The sequence below is a fragment of the Quercus suber genome, unplaced genomic scaffold, assembly GCF_002906115.3.
Source record: "Quercus suber isolate HL8 unplaced genomic scaffold, Cork oak 2.0 scaffold_250, whole genome shotgun sequence".
Classification (NCBI taxonomy): Eukaryota; Viridiplantae; Streptophyta; class Magnoliopsida; order Fagales; family Fagaceae; genus Quercus; species Quercus suber.
In genome coordinates this window covers 73,472-93,058 of record NW_027069706.1, presented here as the reverse complement: position 1 = coordinate 93,058, position 19,587 = coordinate 73,472, and the positions used below count along the sequence as shown (strand labels likewise).

At 36.3% G+C, this 19,587-nt stretch overlaps 1 protein-coding gene across 1 annotated transcript; it reads left to right on the top strand.

Moving 5' to 3' along the window:
• The first annotated feature begins 1,300 nt into the window (after positions 1-1,300).
• LOC112000763 (COP9 signalosome complex subunit 8) lies at positions 1,301-6,581 on the top strand. Its single transcript, XM_024032956.2, has 5 exons — positions 1,301-1,452; positions 1,529-1,608; positions 2,072-2,253; positions 5,147-5,254; positions 6,140-6,581. The coding sequence occupies exons 1-5, from the start codon at positions 1,369-1,371 to the stop codon at positions 6,277-6,279; spliced, it is 594 nt and encodes a 197-aa protein (XP_023888724.2). The 5' UTR covers positions 1,301-1,368; the 3' UTR covers positions 6,280-6,581.
• The last annotated feature ends 13,006 nt before the right edge of the window (positions 6,582-19,587 follow it).

Here is a 19,587-nt window from a genome sequence, read left to right as displayed (position 1 = left end):
GGACAAATGATAATTTACCCCGAATTTGAAAGGAAAAAAAAAAAATCCCTCCGTCCCCTGACATCAATTTGATCAGCCTCTGTTAAATTGATGTTAAAAATGTAGCGTACTAAGAGCATTCATATTAACTCATGTAAAAATTCATATTTATTTTAGTATAAGAACCTAATTTTTCTATTTTATATAACAATATTTCAAAAATACCCACATCAGATTATTTATTCTAAACTCTATTTCATGAACACATCAATTGTTTATTTATTTTTTAAAATGTTTCTCTTTCTTCATACACAACAACCATTATTTACTTTATTCCCCCATCATCGATATGCGTAAAGCAATAATAAAAAACGAAATGCAAAATGAATAATTATAGTGTAAGTTTACATGTTTACTGTAGTTGTGAATCTATTTTACACAATTATACATAAATTGACATGGGAGGTTTTGGTGGCTGCGTTGGGAAAATTGTGGAGCATTTCCTATTTTACAAAGACTAATGTGAATGCTTTAATTGTCTAACATGCCCTTTGCTTAAAGGTAGGTTTCCAAAATTAACCTCCCCTTCAAAATTAAAATTCCATTGTTTAACTTTTTAATTAAAGAGTATTTTAAAATATTCAATTTTTTTTTTTCCAATTGGTTGTGGAGAAATTTACCATTTCAAGTCTTTTGATGTTTGATAAACTTTGCGATTATATTATAAATTTATCACTTTTGTTTTTACTAAACATGGTTAAACTTTGGTAATGAGAATATCATGTTAGTAATATAAACATAAAGAGGAGTGTTATTTTCTTAAAGGCTCAAGGGAGATGAGTGTTTTTCATAGTATTAAAATTCAGGACAGTTAAAGAACCAAAATTGGGTCTGGTTCTAGTTTTTATTGATTTTTGACTAGTTTATCAGTTTTTACTAGACTGGTTTGGGGCCCGATTCCCGTTTGAACCAGCCAGTCCAATTCAGATTTTAAAATAGAGGTTTTTTCCTTTTGAAGTTTGTGGTGGAGCATCATTCCTGCAAATTTGAAGAGAGGAATGTGTAATTAGTCCAAAAATTATATGTAAACTAATTTGAAGAAAATTTGAGTCTGTTTGGTACTGTTGTTTAAACAATAATTTTCTTTTTTTAAACACCACATCACATATTTTCATAATACTTTTTTACCCAAACATATTTTCACAACGCTTAAATTACTAAAAAAATCCAATGACCTACCCAGCCGTTGGAAGCAAAGCCCAACAAAAGCCCAGGTTAGTGGGCTTTAAAATACTCCTACTAATCATATGGGTACGATATATACCTGCCGAGTTGGGAACAAAAATAGGTTGATGAAGTTTTTATAAAAGAAAACAGTGAATTTCAGGCATGGATTTTAGTCCCCTCACAGAGGCTTTGGCTTCCAAATCGTATCAAAACATCGCTGATATCTGTGACAATCTCTTGCTTCAGGCAATTTCTTCTTCTTCGAATTTTTGGTTTATATAATAGTAATTTTGTAATTGAGTTAATAGCGTTGTTTGAACAGGCTGCTGCTGAGGGCGTTGCTTATGAGGACGATTGGCCCTACTCTATTCATCTTCTTGCCCACATTTACGTTGATGATATGTATGATTCTTTTTTCTTTTTCTTTTTTGTTGAAGCCCACAGTACTTCGTTTCATGATGCACCCACTAGTTGATGTTTTTCATGTTTTTTGTTTTTGCTTTTGTTGTTATAATATTGGGTAAAACTTAGATACAGTTACTTAGGTGTAGTACATTTAGTTCCCCAATTAAATGCAAACACATAGTTGGATTGGATTTAGAAAAAATTTACACTGTTTATAATTTGTTGGCCAATGCAACCATGTTTTTTTGATTTAATTGAAGAACCTAAGTTACCGCACTTAAGAACTGTATTATTAATTTTTGTTCTTTCAGATCATACTTTTGTTGTTTTCCCAATTGGGGTTTCATGTAAGCCCTTTTTTGCAACAATGGGTTTCGGTGTTTGTGTTGTTGTTGTTGTTGTTCTGTGAACTTGATTTTAGTGGGATTTAGAGTTTTATATGTGAATTGGTATATTTCAGTAACAGTGCCCGGTTTCTGTGGAAATCGATACCTTCTGCAATTAAGGAGAGTCAGCTAGAAGTGGTTGCAGTCTGGAAAATCGGTCAGAAGCTATGGATGAGAGATTACGGTGGTGTGCATGAGGCTATTCGTGGGTTTGATTGGAGTCAGGAAGTTCAGTGTCTTGTTGCTGCATTCTCAGGCAAGTTTTGAAACTACATCTTACACAATACCACATTACTAATATTTAGCATTTACATGCTTGTTTGTTTGTTTTTGAATGTATTGATGTGTCATGGGATCAAAATCCATTGGGCGCATGTGTAATTTACCAATAAAAAAAATGTATCAGTATTAAAGAGTCAAGATTAGGTTCGACTCCTATTAGGTGCTAGAATCTCAATTAACACTTTGCTAGGTGTTCTTGCTGAAAGCACCTCAAGGCATCATGTATTCTATCTATATTATTCTTCAATGGAAGTTGCAACTTGCAAGCTAATAGCCTCACTAATAGGTTGAAGAATAACCTATTTTCAACCTATCAGTTTAGATTAACCTTCAAATTCATGGTATCCATGGTCAATGCCTTTTTCTTTTTTCATATATATATATATATATATATGTATATAAAATCTTGGTTGCATTATTGGCTACTCAACCTACTTAAATATGTAGCTCACCAGCTCCATAATACTCAACTTCTTAGTACACTCCTTGGTGAGTTTCTATGTTACTGAAACTTGCTCTTTATTTTTTTTCTTTTTTTTTCTTTTTCTTTTTTTGGATAAATAACAGAATTGAATTAATCAAATATCCAGGTACACCGGTGGTGTACATTGGTAACAGTACATCAAACACTTAAATTACAAAGATCAAGCATTTCTAAAAAATTAGAACAAGAAAAAAGATCAAAGGATGAAGCATTTCTGAAACTTGCTCTTTCATCTTCAAAGAAGAAAATTGTATGATCTTTTGACTGTGTTTGTAATGGTGATTGATTTTTTTTGGTTTGCTGGTGGAGATGGTTACCTTAATGGCAAAATCTGGAAAGCTATTCCTTTATTTGTTATCATATTTGGAGAGAATGAAATGCTCAGATTTTTTAGGGCTGTGAAACATCAGCGGCAAGGCTCGAATTTCAGTTTGCTGAGAGCATGTTATCATTTTTTGGCAAATTCTCTCTCTTTTTTGAGTTTTTGTTGTAGTTCACTGAACTCCTATATTTTAAGAACTGACCTGTGTTTTCCTTCTTGTCTATTTCATATATGCCATTGTGTTCCAGTAAAATTATTTATTTATAAAAGAAAATTGTAGGATGGTTTCCCCTTTTTTTTCTCTTTTGGTTTTTAATGGTGGGATCAAAACAACCCTTGTGGCAAGATTCTATTAGGCTTAAATGAAGTTAGTAAGGCTGCTCTTGTTTTGTGAGGCAAATCATCTCAACTTAGATCTATTTGTTTGTTCCTTCTCTTTCATTGAAATCTTTTGGGACCTGTTCAGTAGCAATTTGGATATTTTTAATTGAATAAAAAATAGGGTTTGGGAGGATGGTGATTTGGCTTGTATTGGAGTACCCAAAAGTAATCAAAGCTAATTCATGGATCCATAAATTTGGGGTAGGTGTATGGTTGGGTGGCTAATGTTGTGTTTGAGAAGAGATGAAAGATGGAAGAGGAAGGGGGTGATAAAAAGAGAAAAACCGGGTGGGGGGGGGGGGGAGGGGGTTTAATGATGGGTATTGAGAGAGATTAGGAGTAAAATAGTAATCATATTTAATCTCTCAAATTCCCACCTAGTTTTCATCCCAAGGTTGGGTGAATAAAACATTGGGGCGTGGCTTCCTCCCTTCCCCTTCTCTTCTATACCATATGAGAGAATTCTCCATCCAAATGGAACTTTCTTCTCTCACAAGTGTGGGTGGAAGGTGATGTTGTGGGTTTAAAACACACTGGACACTTGTGTTACTTACCAATAAAATAAGCATGGTTGGATTGGATAAAAATTATAAGTATCAGAGCTCTCAGGACTCTTCAACATTATAACAACTTTTAGCAAATTTGATATAATCACCACTTTTATTTATAATACACCAAGTAGTTCCTGTCCTCATAATTAATCATCTTTTATTTGTTTTAAAATTGTGAATTTATCGTTGAAATGAGATCTAAAGCCTTAAAAAGACTGGTGTAGGATAATTAAAAGGAACTAATACATGTTACATCTCTTAAGTTCGGCTCAAGTTTGGTTTTTTACATATAAAAAGTTGTAATTTTGTGCTTCCATCCATATGTTGTTAATTTGTTAATTGTATGCCTGACCTTGTAGTTTTGTGGTTAAGTGGGTAAATGATTTTTTTTTGATAAGTTTTTAAGTGGGTAAATGATATGATCTTTTGGTCTTGAGTTTGAGGTTTGGCATAAATTTAATCAGCTAAGCCATATAATGGATTTTGTAATTGTGGAATTCTATTGAATTCTGTAAATATGTTTTCATTTTCAAAGCACTATCTAATGTATATAGAATTATAAATCTTACTTCTTTGGTCAACCTGAAACATTGAGATTCATACTTGAATTATTATTGTTTATTGCAATAAGGAAGTTTCTAATTTTCAATATTAAGGCAGTTCTTTGAAATAGAATTAGAATGAGGATAATATATGTTAATTTTTCAAATTTTATTTACCTTGTAGTTTGAAATTGATTTATTTCAAAAGTTTTGGGATTGAATTTTTTTGTTATTGTTGCTGTTGTTTTGAAATTGATTTATTTGAAGATTTTATGGATATTTTTTGCACAATTATTTTCATCTTTTGTTTCAAAAAACTTGGTGGGTCTTAAACCCATTTCCTCACCCCCACTTGACTCTTACAAGGGTAGATGCCATTTGAGCTACATCTCATTGGCTTGTACAATTATTTCTACAGTTGAAAAATCAATGGGCACAAAAATGGGCATGTTGTATATATTAAATTTTCTTGAGTGTACTATAGTTCTATTTTATGTTTTTTGATGATGACCTTCTTTAAGTTGATTTGGCACCCTGACACTTGGGATCACCTACTTATTAGTAACAGTCTTCTGAACCTTTTGCAGAGCTTTACACAAAGAGGATGTTTCACCTGCTGCTTTCTGCTTATTCTACAATAAGCATCCAAGACACTGCTCTCTTTCTAGGAATGAGTGAGGATGATGCCACTAATTGTAAGTATCGTATTTTCCAAGTTTGACTTAAACGGATATTGCTGCCTTCTTAATTCAATGTATGAATGTCTTTCTACTTATCAAAATGTATGAATGTCTTTCCTTTTACTAAATTCCTTTCTGATTTAAGCATGTCTATCTTCCAGATTGTGATCTTATTGTTGTGAGCTGCACAATTAGGAATTACAAAGAGAAATAACTATCCAAAGGGGACTTGTACTACCAGAACCTCAAATATATCGATGACTTCATACCCTTGTTAGGTTCCTGTGTTGCTTAATTCCATACAAAAGATTTATAAGGCCTTTTCTAAAGGTCTTGCATTGTCTTGCTGGGCCTCATAGCATGTTGGCTGATAATGCGTATCTTGTTGGTTGTAGTTTAGGTCCTATCTTTGCTGCTGCTCAGTAGAAAAAACTGTCAGCACTGCCTAATTAGCGAATCCTAATTAACTATCAAAAAATTTAAAAAAATAGTCAATCCTAATTCCTGAGAACTTATGCTGGACCATTCAGGTGAAGGCAGCGCTTAGAGAAGAATGAGGTTCCATGATTGTTCAAAGATAGTGACAGTTGATATATATATCCAAACATGGCCTGCAAAATTATGTTGTTTCTGATACTATTGTTATGATCTGTGGACATTCATTATGTTTCTGCAGAAGAAAATTTTTAAATTAAAATCTTGTAGTAGAAAAATAGTTAGTCACCTAGATGTAATGCTATTGGTTGTGCAATGCTTAATTTTTCAGTAGTTCCCTTGCAACTATTGTTGGCTAGGATTTTCTGATGCAGGCACATTACTTGCAGTTCCATAGGCTTGTTGACAAGTTGAATTGGATTGATTTTCATTGCTAATGGACTTTTGGTTGGCTGGCGTATGCAGATGTCGTGCAGCAAGGTTGGGTTGTGGACCCTGCTTCTCGAATGCTTACTGTGAAGAAGCAGACTATTGTGACAGAGCAAAAACTAGATGCAACTAAATTGCAGCGGTTGACAGAATATGTCTTCCACCTTGAGCATTAAACAAGTTTTGGAGAATGTATGAGCTATGAATGTCTTTTGCTTAGGAGATTGCCTTTCGGTTCAGCATTGTCGTATATACTATATTCCATCACATACTTGAAACTACTCTAGTAATATTTATCTCAGTGAAATTATTGGAAGTGAAAAGCATGTTTCATTGGATTTAATGTCGTTACTTGAGTATTATGAAGTGAAAAGCATGTTTTATGATCTGTACAATTTGCTTTTCCAGTTTTGTTGCCAAAGAAACGCAAAAATTGTTCAAATTTCATAATAAAAGAGTGTCAAACCATTTAATGTTAGCTAGAATGTGGAGAAAACTGTTCTAGAATATAATTTATAAATTTCTCTCTCATTTTTCCCCATTGTGCAGAATTGAAAAAAGTCTTTACCAAATGCGATGAACATCTTGTTCATGTTTGATGAGTGAAAATAAAATAGAAAAGTGGAATAATTTTTATGTTTAACGTTCATTTTTGGGTCAGATGACTACAAACATGAACACCACGGATGGAGACAAAACAAGAAAAACTCAATTAAAATAGATAAAGCTAACCTATTTATCACTACTGTCATTAAACAGGCAACATTTTGAGTTCCTGATGATGAGTTGAAACCTAACTAATTGGAAGTAAACTTTGCCTAGTCTTTGTACCATTTGAGCGATAAGTAGATTTATAAATAAGCCAAGAACTAGAATTTTCAAGTTTGATTCATTTATTTTGTTATAGAACCTGAGCTAAAAGTTTAGAATTGAGCTCAATTTTTTTTTTCTCCTTTGTTGTTGTTGTTGTTGTTGTTCAAGTCGGTTTGTTAATTTCTGTTAATTAAACTAACTTAATGAAGATTTATGTATTTATGTTTAAAAGTAACTAACTTAATACCAGTTTTATATAATAAATCGATATTTTTCTTTTCTTTGTGAATATTAATGATCAAATTGTACACTAAGAATTTACTAATTCATTCATTAAAACTTCAATATTATTTTTTTAAAACAAGAAATATTAATGCATTTTTTAAAAAAAAAAATTACTCATACTAACCACATTTAGAGTCCACGCACATAGATTTTAACTTGACTTTGTTGAGCTTCGTTTGTTAACTTGAGTTGAACTCGAGCTTGGTTATTTACTTATTTTAGAGTATGAATGAGTTCGAATATTATCTTAACGGTTCAAACTTGAGTTGTTTGCAACTCCCAAAGTAACCTGGTTCATTTTATCATCAAAACATTATGTTTTGAGTAGTTATTTAAATTTTTAATGTCTTGACAAATCAATCTTATATCCATAGGTAAGAAGTTGGTAAAGTTGTGATAAAATTTTCATCACTAGATTCACTATAATATGATTCCCCATGAGAGCTTTTAGCAATAAGATTACTTCTTTAGCAGTTTTTTTTTTTTTTTTGAGAATAAAAAAATTGTAGTAGTTAGAGCTTCTACTAGTTTGAGCACTGGGTGGGCTAAAATTTGGTAAGCATATATTCTCTGCCACCAACTGGCCCATGTGATCCCTGGCCTTATTACAAGTATAACTGCAACTAACAAGCCGAATACCTTTATTTTTTGGTGTAAATAGAAGTGGGGTTTTTCAACATTTGGAAAGCAGAACAACACAAACTAAATGTGTTCAACTTCTAGTTTAAAGCAAACAAATTCCTTGGCCTAAGTTCATATACTAGCTATAAAACCAGGATTGAGTTCAAAACGTATAATAATTTTACTTTGATGCTTAAAATAACACAATTCCAAGTTAGTTTACATTCCAAGAGATCGAGTGAGGACTAGCCAAGAGGACTCAGATATTAAGTGATGGGATAGCAAAAATTACTCCCTCTGGTTCGTCCATAGGGATCATCCATGAGCCTTGAGCCAAAATGTTCAAACAGATCGTCTGAGCAAAAGAGTCGTTTATGGGCAAAGTACATGGATGATCACATAACACTCCATCTATGAAAGAAAAGAGTCGTCCATGGGCATAGCACATGGACGACCACACAACACTTGGAAAAACCTTCAAGAATGGACTCACTCATGTATGGAGGATTTAAGCCACAAAATCTTGGAGCGGTTACCCAACCCATATTTATCGCCACAAATTCTTCATAAGTACTTAACTTACACCAGTGGTTGTAACTTCTATAACCGTTGAGGAAGTTATGTCCGGATTCACTGATTTCCATGAATCTTGGGGAAGTTACCAAGCCAATAACCACTCCAAGGTTCTTTATATAAGGACCGATTTGAATCAAATCAAGGTAAGTGCAATCTGAGATTTTACTTCTAAAAAGTTTGAAACTCTTTTCTTGCAAGAAACTAACTTAGCCATCGGAGGGTGTTTGGCCGTTCCACCCTGGTCCCCTTTTGATAGTGCGTTCATCTTAGTAGTCCTTCATAACAATTGTTAGTCCATCGAAGCCGGAGCATTCAACCTACTAATTCTATGCAGTATCAGTTGGCGCTGTCTATGGGAAGGGAGAAACTTCGAGTTTTGCAGTTTATCTTTCTCTGACAAAAGGCTGTATGGTTCAGACAAGATCAAAGGTCACTAGCCCAAGCCACCAAGAGAGTAGGGATGCTTTTAGCAATCCCTACCAAGATCGCCAATTAGCGCCTATCATGCAGCCGGCTTCATCCAACACATATAGTCCATGGCAGCTGCCATGACGGAGTTAACTTGCCAAAACCAAGAGTTGACTAGGGAGATTAATCTGAGGCAGCATTGTGAAGGATATGCAGAAGGACAAACCCAAAGTCAAGAAGATAGAGGGGGAAATGCTGAGCCCGAAAGTCAATCAAGGGGCACCGCTTCACGAACGGTGCCACACTTGGAGAAGGAGATAGATCAGATGAGGAAGGTTATGGACTAGATGAGTGAGAACATGAGAAGGGCAAATCTCGTAGAGGATTTGGTTCATCGAACAAATTCCTCTTTCACGACTTCCATCAATGGTCATCCCTTACCCCCCAAAGTTCAAAATGCCTTCCTTGGATTCATATGATGGAACGCGTGATCCTTTTGATCATATTGCTACTTTCAAGACTACAATGCATCTCCAAGGGGTTCTAGACGAGATTATGTGCAGAGCCTTCCCTATCACCCTTAAAGGACCAGCGTGAGTGTGGTTCAGCAAGATACCTCAAAGCACAGTCAATTCTTTTGAAGAGTTGAGTAAGTTATTTGTCAATAACTTTATCGGAGGACAAAGGCACAAGTGATCCTCATCCAGCTTGTTAACTATAGAACAAGGAGAGAATGAAAGTCTGCGGTCCTTTATCACTCGTTTCAACAGGGAAGCCTTGACAGTAGACGAGGTGGATGACAAGCTATTATTGGCAGCCTTTCACAATGGGGTTAACTTAGACTTATTCATTCACAAGCTTTATGAGAAAGAGCCTCAGTCCATGGTTGAACTCGTCCATTCAACCTAAAACTTTATGAATGCAGAAGACGCAATCATAGCTAAGAAGAGGAAAAGAGCTGAGAGAATGGATGCAAACCCCATGCGCCACTATGAACAAGGGCTTCGTCCAAAGAAGGGATGAACGGAAGATAAGAAGGACCGAGACAACAAGAAGGCAGGCCCTTCAGCAAGGAATCAAAATTATACACCCTTAAATGCCCCACTCGATCAGGTATTCATGCAAATTAAGGATGATCCCTCATTGAAGTGGCTAGATAAGATGAAAGGAGATCCTAACAAGTGAAATAAGAATAAATATTGTTGCTTCTATAGAGATTATGGGCATGACATGGACGAGTATTATGACTTGAAGCAACAGATCCAGAATCTCATTAGATAAGGAAACTTGAGGCACTTCATTTAAAGGGATCATAAAGATGAGAAGTTGAAGGGGAAGATGGAAGAATCATCACAACCCCCACTTGGAGAGATAAGGATTATCATAGGAGGGACTTCTACAAGACAATCTTCCAAATCAAAAAAGATGTATCTCAAAATGGTGCAAAACGTCAAACTCTCTGGACAATCCCCAAGGACGAGAGAGACGGATGAGCCAACCATTTCTTTCACGGACAAGGAAGTTGAGAGAATCCATTATTCATATGACGATGCAATTGTCATTATCCTACTCATTGCAGATCACACAACCAGGAGGGTGTTGGTGGATAATGAAAACTCAACGGATATATTGTATTACCTTGCCTTCCAGCAGATGAGGCTTGGACGAGATCAATTTCGTCCAGCATGTTCACCACTGATAGGATTTGGAGGAATGAAAGTGCAGCCCGTGGGCATATTACATTGCCTGTAGTGGTGGGATCATACCCACAACAGATAACTAAGGAAGTGAATGTTCTAGTGGTGGATTGTTCATCCTCATTCAATGCCATCATTGGGAGGCTAACCTTAAATAGTTGGAAGACAGTAACCTCTACCTACCATCTATCAATCAAATTCCCTACGCAGTATAGGATAGGACAAGCTCAAGGAGATTAGTTGGCAGCCAGAGAATGTTACCTAGCCATGTTGGCTTTAGATAAGCAGGTGCAGTCAATGCGTATAGAGGAAAGAAGAGTTGTCGCGAAACCTACCAAAGTATTGGAAGATGTCTTATTACAAGAAAGTGATCTTGAAAAGTTCACAAGAATTAGAACAAGTATGAAGGAGAAGGCGAAAAATGACCTCGTCCAGTTTCTGAGAAAAAGTATTGATGTTTTTGTATGGAGTCATGACGACATGCCAGGTATAGATCCAAGTGTAATTACTCATCAATTGAATGTGTACCCATCTTCTAAGCCTGTTTGTTAGAAGAAGAAGGTGTTTGCTCTTGAACGAGATAAGGCTATCAAGGAAGAGGTTCAGAAATTGACCACAGCACAATTTATCCGGGAGGTCTATTACCCATATTGGTTAGTCAATGTGGTAATGATGAAAAAGGCAAACGGCAAGTGGAGGATGTATATAGACTTCACTGACTTGAACAAGGCTTACCCTAAGGATAGTTATCCTTTGCCACACATTGATCAATTGGTGGATTCTACAGTTGGCCATCAGTTGTTGAGCTTCATGGACACTTTCTGAAGATATAATCAGATAAAGATGGATGAGACTGACCAAGAAAAGACCTCCTTTATTACCGATCAAGGTTTGTTTTGTTATAAGGTGATGCCCTTCGGTCTAAAAAACGAAGGGGCAACTTATCAAAGGTAGATAAATCACATGTTTCATCCATAAATAGGACAGAATGTGGAGGTGTATGTTGACAACATGCTTGTGAAGAGCTTAGACAAGGGAAGCCATTTGGACGATTTTCAGAAACCTTTGAAACACTTAGGCAATATAAGATGAAATTGAACCTGAGTAAATGTGCATTCGGAGTATCGTCAGGAAAGTTTTTAGGATTCATGGTTTCACAGAGAGGGATTGAAGCAAATCCAGACAAGATCCAAGCCACATTGAACATGGAACCACCGAAGAAAATCAAGGAAGTTCAATCTCTCACCGGACGAGTTGCAACTCTGAATAGATTTGTTTCAAAAGCCATAGATAAGTGTTTACCCTTCTTTAAAGTTCTTAGGAAGGCATTCAAATGGATGGACAAGTGTCAAAAGGCCTTCCAAGATTTAAAGGACTATCTTACCACGGCTTCATTATTAAGTCCGTCTGTGCTAGGAGATGAACTATATTTATACTTAGCAGTGTCCCCACATGCCATGAGTTCAATATTGATTAGGAAGGAAGAGAAGGTGCAAAAACTTGTGTATTACACTAGCCGAGCACTGAGAGGAGCAGAAGGAAGGTACTCACTGATAGAGAAGTTAGCTTTTGTACTAATAACAACTTCTAAGAAGTTAAGACATTGCTTCCAAGTTCATGTCATCAATGTCATGACAAACTATCCGCTCAAAAAGGCAATGAACAAACTGGAAGCTGCAGGACGACTAATTCAATGGGCAATTAAGCTTAGTGAATTTGACATTCAGTACCAACCGAGAACTATAATAAAGGCTCAAAGCCTAGCAGATTTCATTGCAGAATTCACTCCAAGTTATGAGAAATTAGGTGAAAGAAAAGACAATAAAAAATCGATCGTCCATGTAAATGGATCGTTTACACTGCATGCAGGAGGTATAGGAATTGTTTTACAATCATTAGAAGGAGATAAATTGAAGTAAAAGGTTCGCTTGCAGTACCAAACAACTAATAAATATGAAGCTCTTCTTAAAGGGTTGGAGTTGGCTAAATCTGTAGAAGCAAACTCAATACTCGTCTTAGGAGACTCTCAGTTGGTCATAGGCCAAATAAATGGGACGTATGAAGTCAAGGAAGACAGAATGAAGAGATATTTAAAGAAGGTGGTGCACCTTGTGAAGAAATTCAAAGAGACTGATTTCGTTTAAATCCCAAGGGAAGAGAACATAGAAGCAGATACTCTAGTAAAGGAAGCCTCCGCGACTGAAGCAAGGGACGAGTATGACGACATATAATACATGCCAAGCATAGACCTCCAAGAAATGTTATAGATAGAAGGTGAGGAAAATTGGATGACCTTGATAGTATCATACCTAAAGGATGGAAGGATTCCAAAAGGGAAGGACGAAACTAGGAAGCTCAAAGTTAAATCAGCAAGGTACATCCTTATGGACGAAGTGTTATACAAATGAGGTTTTTTCCAGCCTTATCTAAGGTGTTTAGCTCCAGACGAGGCAAATTACGTGTTGAGAGAAGTTCATGAAGGAGCATGTGATAACCACTCAGGAGCTAGATCACTTGTCCACAAGGTCATCCGTGCAGGATATTATTGGCCAACCATCCAAGCTGATGGTAAGGCATATGTTAAGGTATGTGATCAATGTCAACGTTTCAGCAATATTCCTACATAGCCATTAGAGTATCTTACTCCAATGATGGCCCTTTGGCCTTTTGCACAATGGGGTTTGGATATTTAGGCCCTTTCCCAACTGGAACTAGACAAATGAAGTTTTTGGTAGTAGGAATAGATTATTTCACTAAATTGGTAGAAGCTGAATCCTTAGCAAAGATTACGCAACAAAATGTCAAAATCTTCGTTTAGAAAAGCATTGTATGTAGATTTGGAGCACCTAGGGTTCTAGTGTTTGACAATGGATGATAGTTCGACAACACACCTTTCAGGGAATTTTGTGAACAACTTGGAATCAAGAACCATTACTCCTCACCCTCCTACCCACAGGCCAATGGACAAGCAGAAGTGGCAAACCGATCCTTGTTGAAAATCATCAAGACTCGGCTTGAAGGGGCAAAGGGAGTATGGCTAGATGAATTACCAGGTGTTTTTTGGGCTTACAAAACAACTGTGAGGACCTCTGCGGGGGAAACTCCTTTCAAACTAGCTTATGGGAGTGAAGTAGTCATACCTGCAGAAGTGCACATGGCCAGCCATAGGGTAATGAAGTATCAAGATGAAGAAAACAAGGAACAACTTCTTCTTAATCTCGATCTTATAGACAAGGTAAGAATGGATGCAGAGCAGAGGACGGTAAGGTACAAAAATCTTATTGTAAAGCAGTATGATGCCATGATCAAACCTAGGCATTTTAGCATTGGGGATCTCGTCCTAAAACGGGTTTCTTTGGCCACCAAAAACCCAGCCCACGAGAAGTTAGGACCAAATTGGGAGGGACCTTACAGGGTTATCAACTGCAAGAGGCAAGGATCCTACTCCTTGGAAGCCCTGGATTGATGGAATTTGGAACACCCTTGGAATGTTAAACACCTAAGAAGGTACTATAAATAAAGGGTGACCATGGACGAACATTGCTGTGGGATGAAAGTCATGGACGTCTAAAGTAATTTGTTGCCTAGTGTTATTTTCTTGTGTTTGCTTACTACTATTACTATGTGTTTTAAATGTATAAGTATTATATTACTCATGGATGAATTTGTGTTGTATAAGTATTTTTAATTCCTTAAAGGCACTAACTCTTAAGCATGTGCTATGCCTGTGGACGAATGTTGACATAGTATGGATTTCCAACTATATATATGGTTTATTTCCAAGTGTATGTATGATTATATGAGAATCTTCATTTTTGTGATTTCATTCAAAATAATCCATAAAAGGCAAACAGCAAAAGACGAATAAAATCCTTGGATGCAAGGATGTACCGTCTATGAGCTTTCCTCAAAATAAGGATAAAGCGATAAAAATAAAGGTATATTCGTCTAAACGTAGACGAGATAAAACCAAGGTATATTCGTCTAAGCTTAAGAAGAGATAAAACTAAGGCATAATCGTCTAAACCATGGACAAACAATATGTGTAAAAACACCACAAGCCTATAGACGAATCTAACCAGCCTAACAATCCAGTACATGGACGAGCATTTGCAGGAAACAATTTCGTTAAGGACGAGTAAATGATCGACCCAAATTTGAATAACGGATAAATCTAGCAAAAAGACGTCATTCATGGACGAGTTGTACATAAATGGCGAACATGAAGGATTCATTTTACTCTAGTTTGGTGATGTAAGAAAAAGTTTGTCCATATGCTCAAGACGGGATAAAATGTTTTCCTAAACAGACGAACTAGACAGCCATAGAAATGATATGGACGATATTAATAAAGTGTCTCCATAAAGTTTTAAACATATTCAAATATAATGAAAGGTGAAAATAGAAAACATTCATTCATTCATTCATTCAAAGAATTCAAGGGTAGACGACCAACATCCAAAAACCCTTAAAAAGTTATGTAAAAATAATATAGCTGATTGTGTATAAAGCTCGTCCATAAACTTGAATGAGATAATTGTACTTAAATAAATTCTAAAAGAAATAAGAAAAGCCCGAAACACTGGGCATTTCCGACAAAATTAAAAAAAAAATTTTCTGAGGGAAAGATAAAATCACTTGGATAGACCACTGGGAGCATCACCAATCTTTGGGTAGTCTTGTGTCACTTCGTTATTAGCATCGTCCACCACATTGACGTCCTTAGAACTCGTCGCAAGCAAGGAACTCTCTGTGGCGAGGGGAATCTTAAATGTATCAAAGTTCAAGTCAGGAAATGTTTCCTTGGCATCAGTACGGAAGTCCTTATAACCAACAACATAGTGACTGTCTAGACGATTCTTGTACTCGTCAGACTTCTTGAAGGCTGATATGGCTTCCTCACATGCTTTCTCCAAGGACGAGGCAAATCCTAAGACTTGTCCCTCTATATGAACGATGCGAGTATCTTTCTCAATAGAATCTGCTTTAAGTTCCTCAACCTCGTTCTTCAGCTTCATCTCTATTCCTTGCAAACGATTGAGATCCTCAGTCAGTCTGATCACCTCCCCTTTTTACAATAAAACTTATTTGTTTAGCTCTTTGGCCTTCTCCTTAGTCGTCTTGGCTTCCTCGCAAAGCTTTTTAGCCTGGCAGGATGCTATGTTAAACTTTGATATAGCCTATGGATGGACGAAGGAGAGTTATAAATTTTGTTTAATTATTGTTTAAAACTTAAAGAAAACAAAACAAAGACAAATGAAATTTATGTAAACTTAGGAACCTTGGGAAGAGAAGCCTTGCCAGGTTTTTGTTTCTTAGGACCTCGACGACTTGGAAGGTCATCTAGATCCACAACACTAGATATAGACTTAGATTTTCTCTTCCCTGTCTGGATGGAAGTTTTCTGGACGACTGGTGGTGTGGGGGCATCCTCGTCCTCACTAGTTATGGTTTTTTCCTTATTCTCCCTCATTGTAGTCATTCTTGTGACGAGAAAAATCAAGTTAAAAAAGAAAAAAGAAAAAAAAAAGAGAGAAAAAGGAAAAAGAGAAGAGAAAAGAAGAATGGATGATACTTACTTCGACGAGTGGTTTCCTTGTGACCAAGATTCTTAGCAGTAAGTACTGGGCTGAGCCCCCACGTAGCTAGACAACTAAGAGTCACTAGATCGTGAAAAGTTCTCCTAGGGAAGGTACGTACTTGGTTAATTCGATTCAAGTAAAATTTGTCCAAGCGTGGACGAATAACAACTACATCAATAAAAAAGAAAGGGGGGGGGGGGTTAGACGATTGAAAGTTAGAAAATATGTAAAGAGAAATAAAAGTAAAAGGTGGGAAGGGGGCATTATCCATCAACTGGGTCCCTAGCCCAATTTCCAGAAATAATAAAAACTTCTTTTTTCTAGAGCCTGTCAGACGAGCTACAACCCTTTATTAAACTATAGTAGGAGCCTCTGGACGAGAACTGGTAGAAACCAGCAGACTTTTTTTTTTTTATCTCTGAGGGCTTATAATAGTAGAGGAACTCGTCCACTGTGATAGGACAATCCCCTTCCAATGCTGCATGCCATAGCACTTGCATGGCAACTACCGTCCTCCATTCATTAGGGTTGAGCTGGTTAGGTCCAATACCCAACCTATGGAGAAGATCTCTACAAAAGGAATTAAGAGGAAACCTAAGGCCAGCTAAAAGGTAAGACGTATATACTCCAAAACCAGAAGAAAAACAACACCATTCTCCTTCCTTGGGTAGACGAGGTTTGAACTTAATAGGGATCTGGTATCTATCTACAAGGGTTTTTAATTTAGAGGTGTCTAGGGTGGACGCTACTTTAGGAGAACAGCTATATATAACATTCTCCTTTTCCTCCTCCTCGTCTTGAAAAACGCTAGGTGGCTCTCTAGACGAGTTAGTCCCAGCTCCAAATGCCATCCTACGTTGCATCTCTTGGAATTCCTCAAAGGGAATACAAGGGACCCCAGACGAGTAATGCTCATCCGAAGAACTACTATTGTAGCTTGTGCTACCCTCACCACTCTCATAACTCCTAGAAGAAACGTCCTAGTACTCATCTATCCCTCTCTCTATACTACTACTAGACGAAGACATGACTAAAATAAAGATTAAGACGAAAACCTAAAAAGGAAGAGGAAATACCTGACAGAACTAGGACAAAGGGCTAGATGAGGCTCTGGACGAGATGGCAGAGGGGAGATTATGAGAGAGGTGAAGGGCAAGAAAGAGAATGTGCCTATTTATAGGGCCCTGAAGTAGGGTCAGCGAAGTGACATCGACCATTAAGAAGACAACACGTGGTAGTCTCTTTGAAAAATGTAATTGATGCAACAGGTTAACCAAGAAAATTGTGACATGAGGCCCTATTAAAAAAAGAAGAAAGGGAATTAGGTCAGAGCCATAAAGGCGTGAATTAAATCCCCACAATATCCTTAGGCGACCCCTAGATAAGGGGCAACTGATGGGATAGCAAAAATTACCATCTTTGGTTCGTCCATAGGGATCATCCATGAGCCTTGAGCCAAAATGTTCAAACAAATCATCTGAGCAAAAGAGTCGTCCATGCGAAAAGTACATGGATGATCATATAACACTGTTTATGAACCAAAAGAGTCGTCCATGGGCACGACACATGGACGACCACACAACACTTGGAAAAACCTTCAAGAATGGACTCACTCTTGTATGAAGGATTCGAGCCACAGAATCTTGGAGCGGTTACCCAACCTATATTTATTGCCACAAATTCTTCATAAGTACTTAACTTCCATCAGCGGTTGTAACTCCTATAACCGTTGAGGAAGTTATGTCCGGATTCACTGATTTCCACAAATCTTGGGGAAGTTAGCAAGCCAATAACCACTCCAAGGTTCTTTATATAAGGACCGATTTGAATCAAATCAAGGTAAGTGCAATCTGAGATTTTACTTCTAAAAAAGTTGAAACTCTTTTCTTGCAAGAAACTAACTTAGCCATCGGAGGGTGTTTGGCAGGTCCACCTCGGTCTCTTTTTGATAGTGTGTTCATCTTAGCAGTCCTTCATAACAACTGTTGGTCCATCGAAGCCGAAGCATTCAGCCTACTGATTCTGTGCAATATCATTAAGGTTATGTTTGGTAACAGTTTTTATTTTCTATTTTCAAAAATTTGTTTTTGGGAATATAAAGAAAAAACAATTTTCTTGTATTTTTGAAATAAAAAACATGTTTGGTTAGTTGAAATTAAAAAAGATGGTTTTTTGAAGGAAAAAAAAAAATAGAAAATACTAAAATATGTTGTTACTAGGATTTGAACTCTAATGCTAATTTATTAAATGAGACAGATTCATTAAATTAAATGCGTGTTTTCATTGAATTTTGGAAATTAGAAATTGAAAATAGTCTTTTGCATGTTTTCAGTTTCCTTCATAAATTGAGTTTTAAGAACAGTTTTTGTTTTTGCTGTCTATTTTGAATTGCCAAACAAGTTTTTTAGTCTAACAAATAAAAAATTGTTTTTAAAAGAAGAAAATAAGGGGAAAAAACCCTAATTACTATACAACAACTTATATAGGCTTGGTGGAGTAGTACAAATTATAAATGGATCGAAACCTCTTTTTCCTAGAACTAAAAACTTGATATTCTTCTTCTTCTTCTTCTTCGATATGATTGTTGGGAAAGATTACATTGGTTATAGATAAATGATCAGCTGCATATACTTCGTTATTGCATTGTTCTTCTTCTTCCACGCTGTTATTGTTGGTGTGGTCTTGGTGGTGACCTATAGCTATAGGGTCTGTGCTCATCAGTTGTATTAGCTGCTCAGCCACGTCCATCTCTGTGACTGAGAAATCCATGCACTCCTTCTTCTTCTTGTTCTGGGTTCTTTTCCTTTTGCATGCTGCTGCTGCTGATTTCGCCATTACTACTTGCCCGTTGAGAAATAATCAAGGCTTAAAAGACTTTTATTTGGGACGCAATCTTATGCCTTTGCCAATGTGTGCATATGTCTATATATAGGGCCGTGTTGGAAACCGCCTTGGACGATGTCAAAAAAAAAAAAAAGGAAAAAAAAAACCGCCTTCGACGAAAAGATATATGTTGTTTCCTATTCCTACTAGAATTCGGAAATCGATTATGTGGGCCACCCCAATATATTTATTTCCTACTCCTACTGGGTTTAGGAAAGCTATTATAATTACACCGTGTGCGTGTGTGCCACGCGATTATTATTTATTTATTTTTAAAGTTAAAATTTGAAATTATGTTTTTAAGACATATTTTGCCTTTTGTCAGTTTTGTGCCTTTGTGTGTACAACAACAATTTCCCAAACTTACTACTTAAGGAAAAACTCTCATGGAGTACAATGCACGCCTGTTAAGATTTTTTTTTTTTAATAAAAAAATTATAAGAATTTAATTTATCATCTATTTTTTATTAAAAGATTGAAGGCTTTATTGATTAATATTTATCCTCTATGACAATCGTCTAACCTTTTAAATCTTTATTAAAAAAAAAACAAACTGTATACTCTTACAAACAATATATAAATTCTATTTTTTTTAGATCGACATATAGATTCTAGTCTT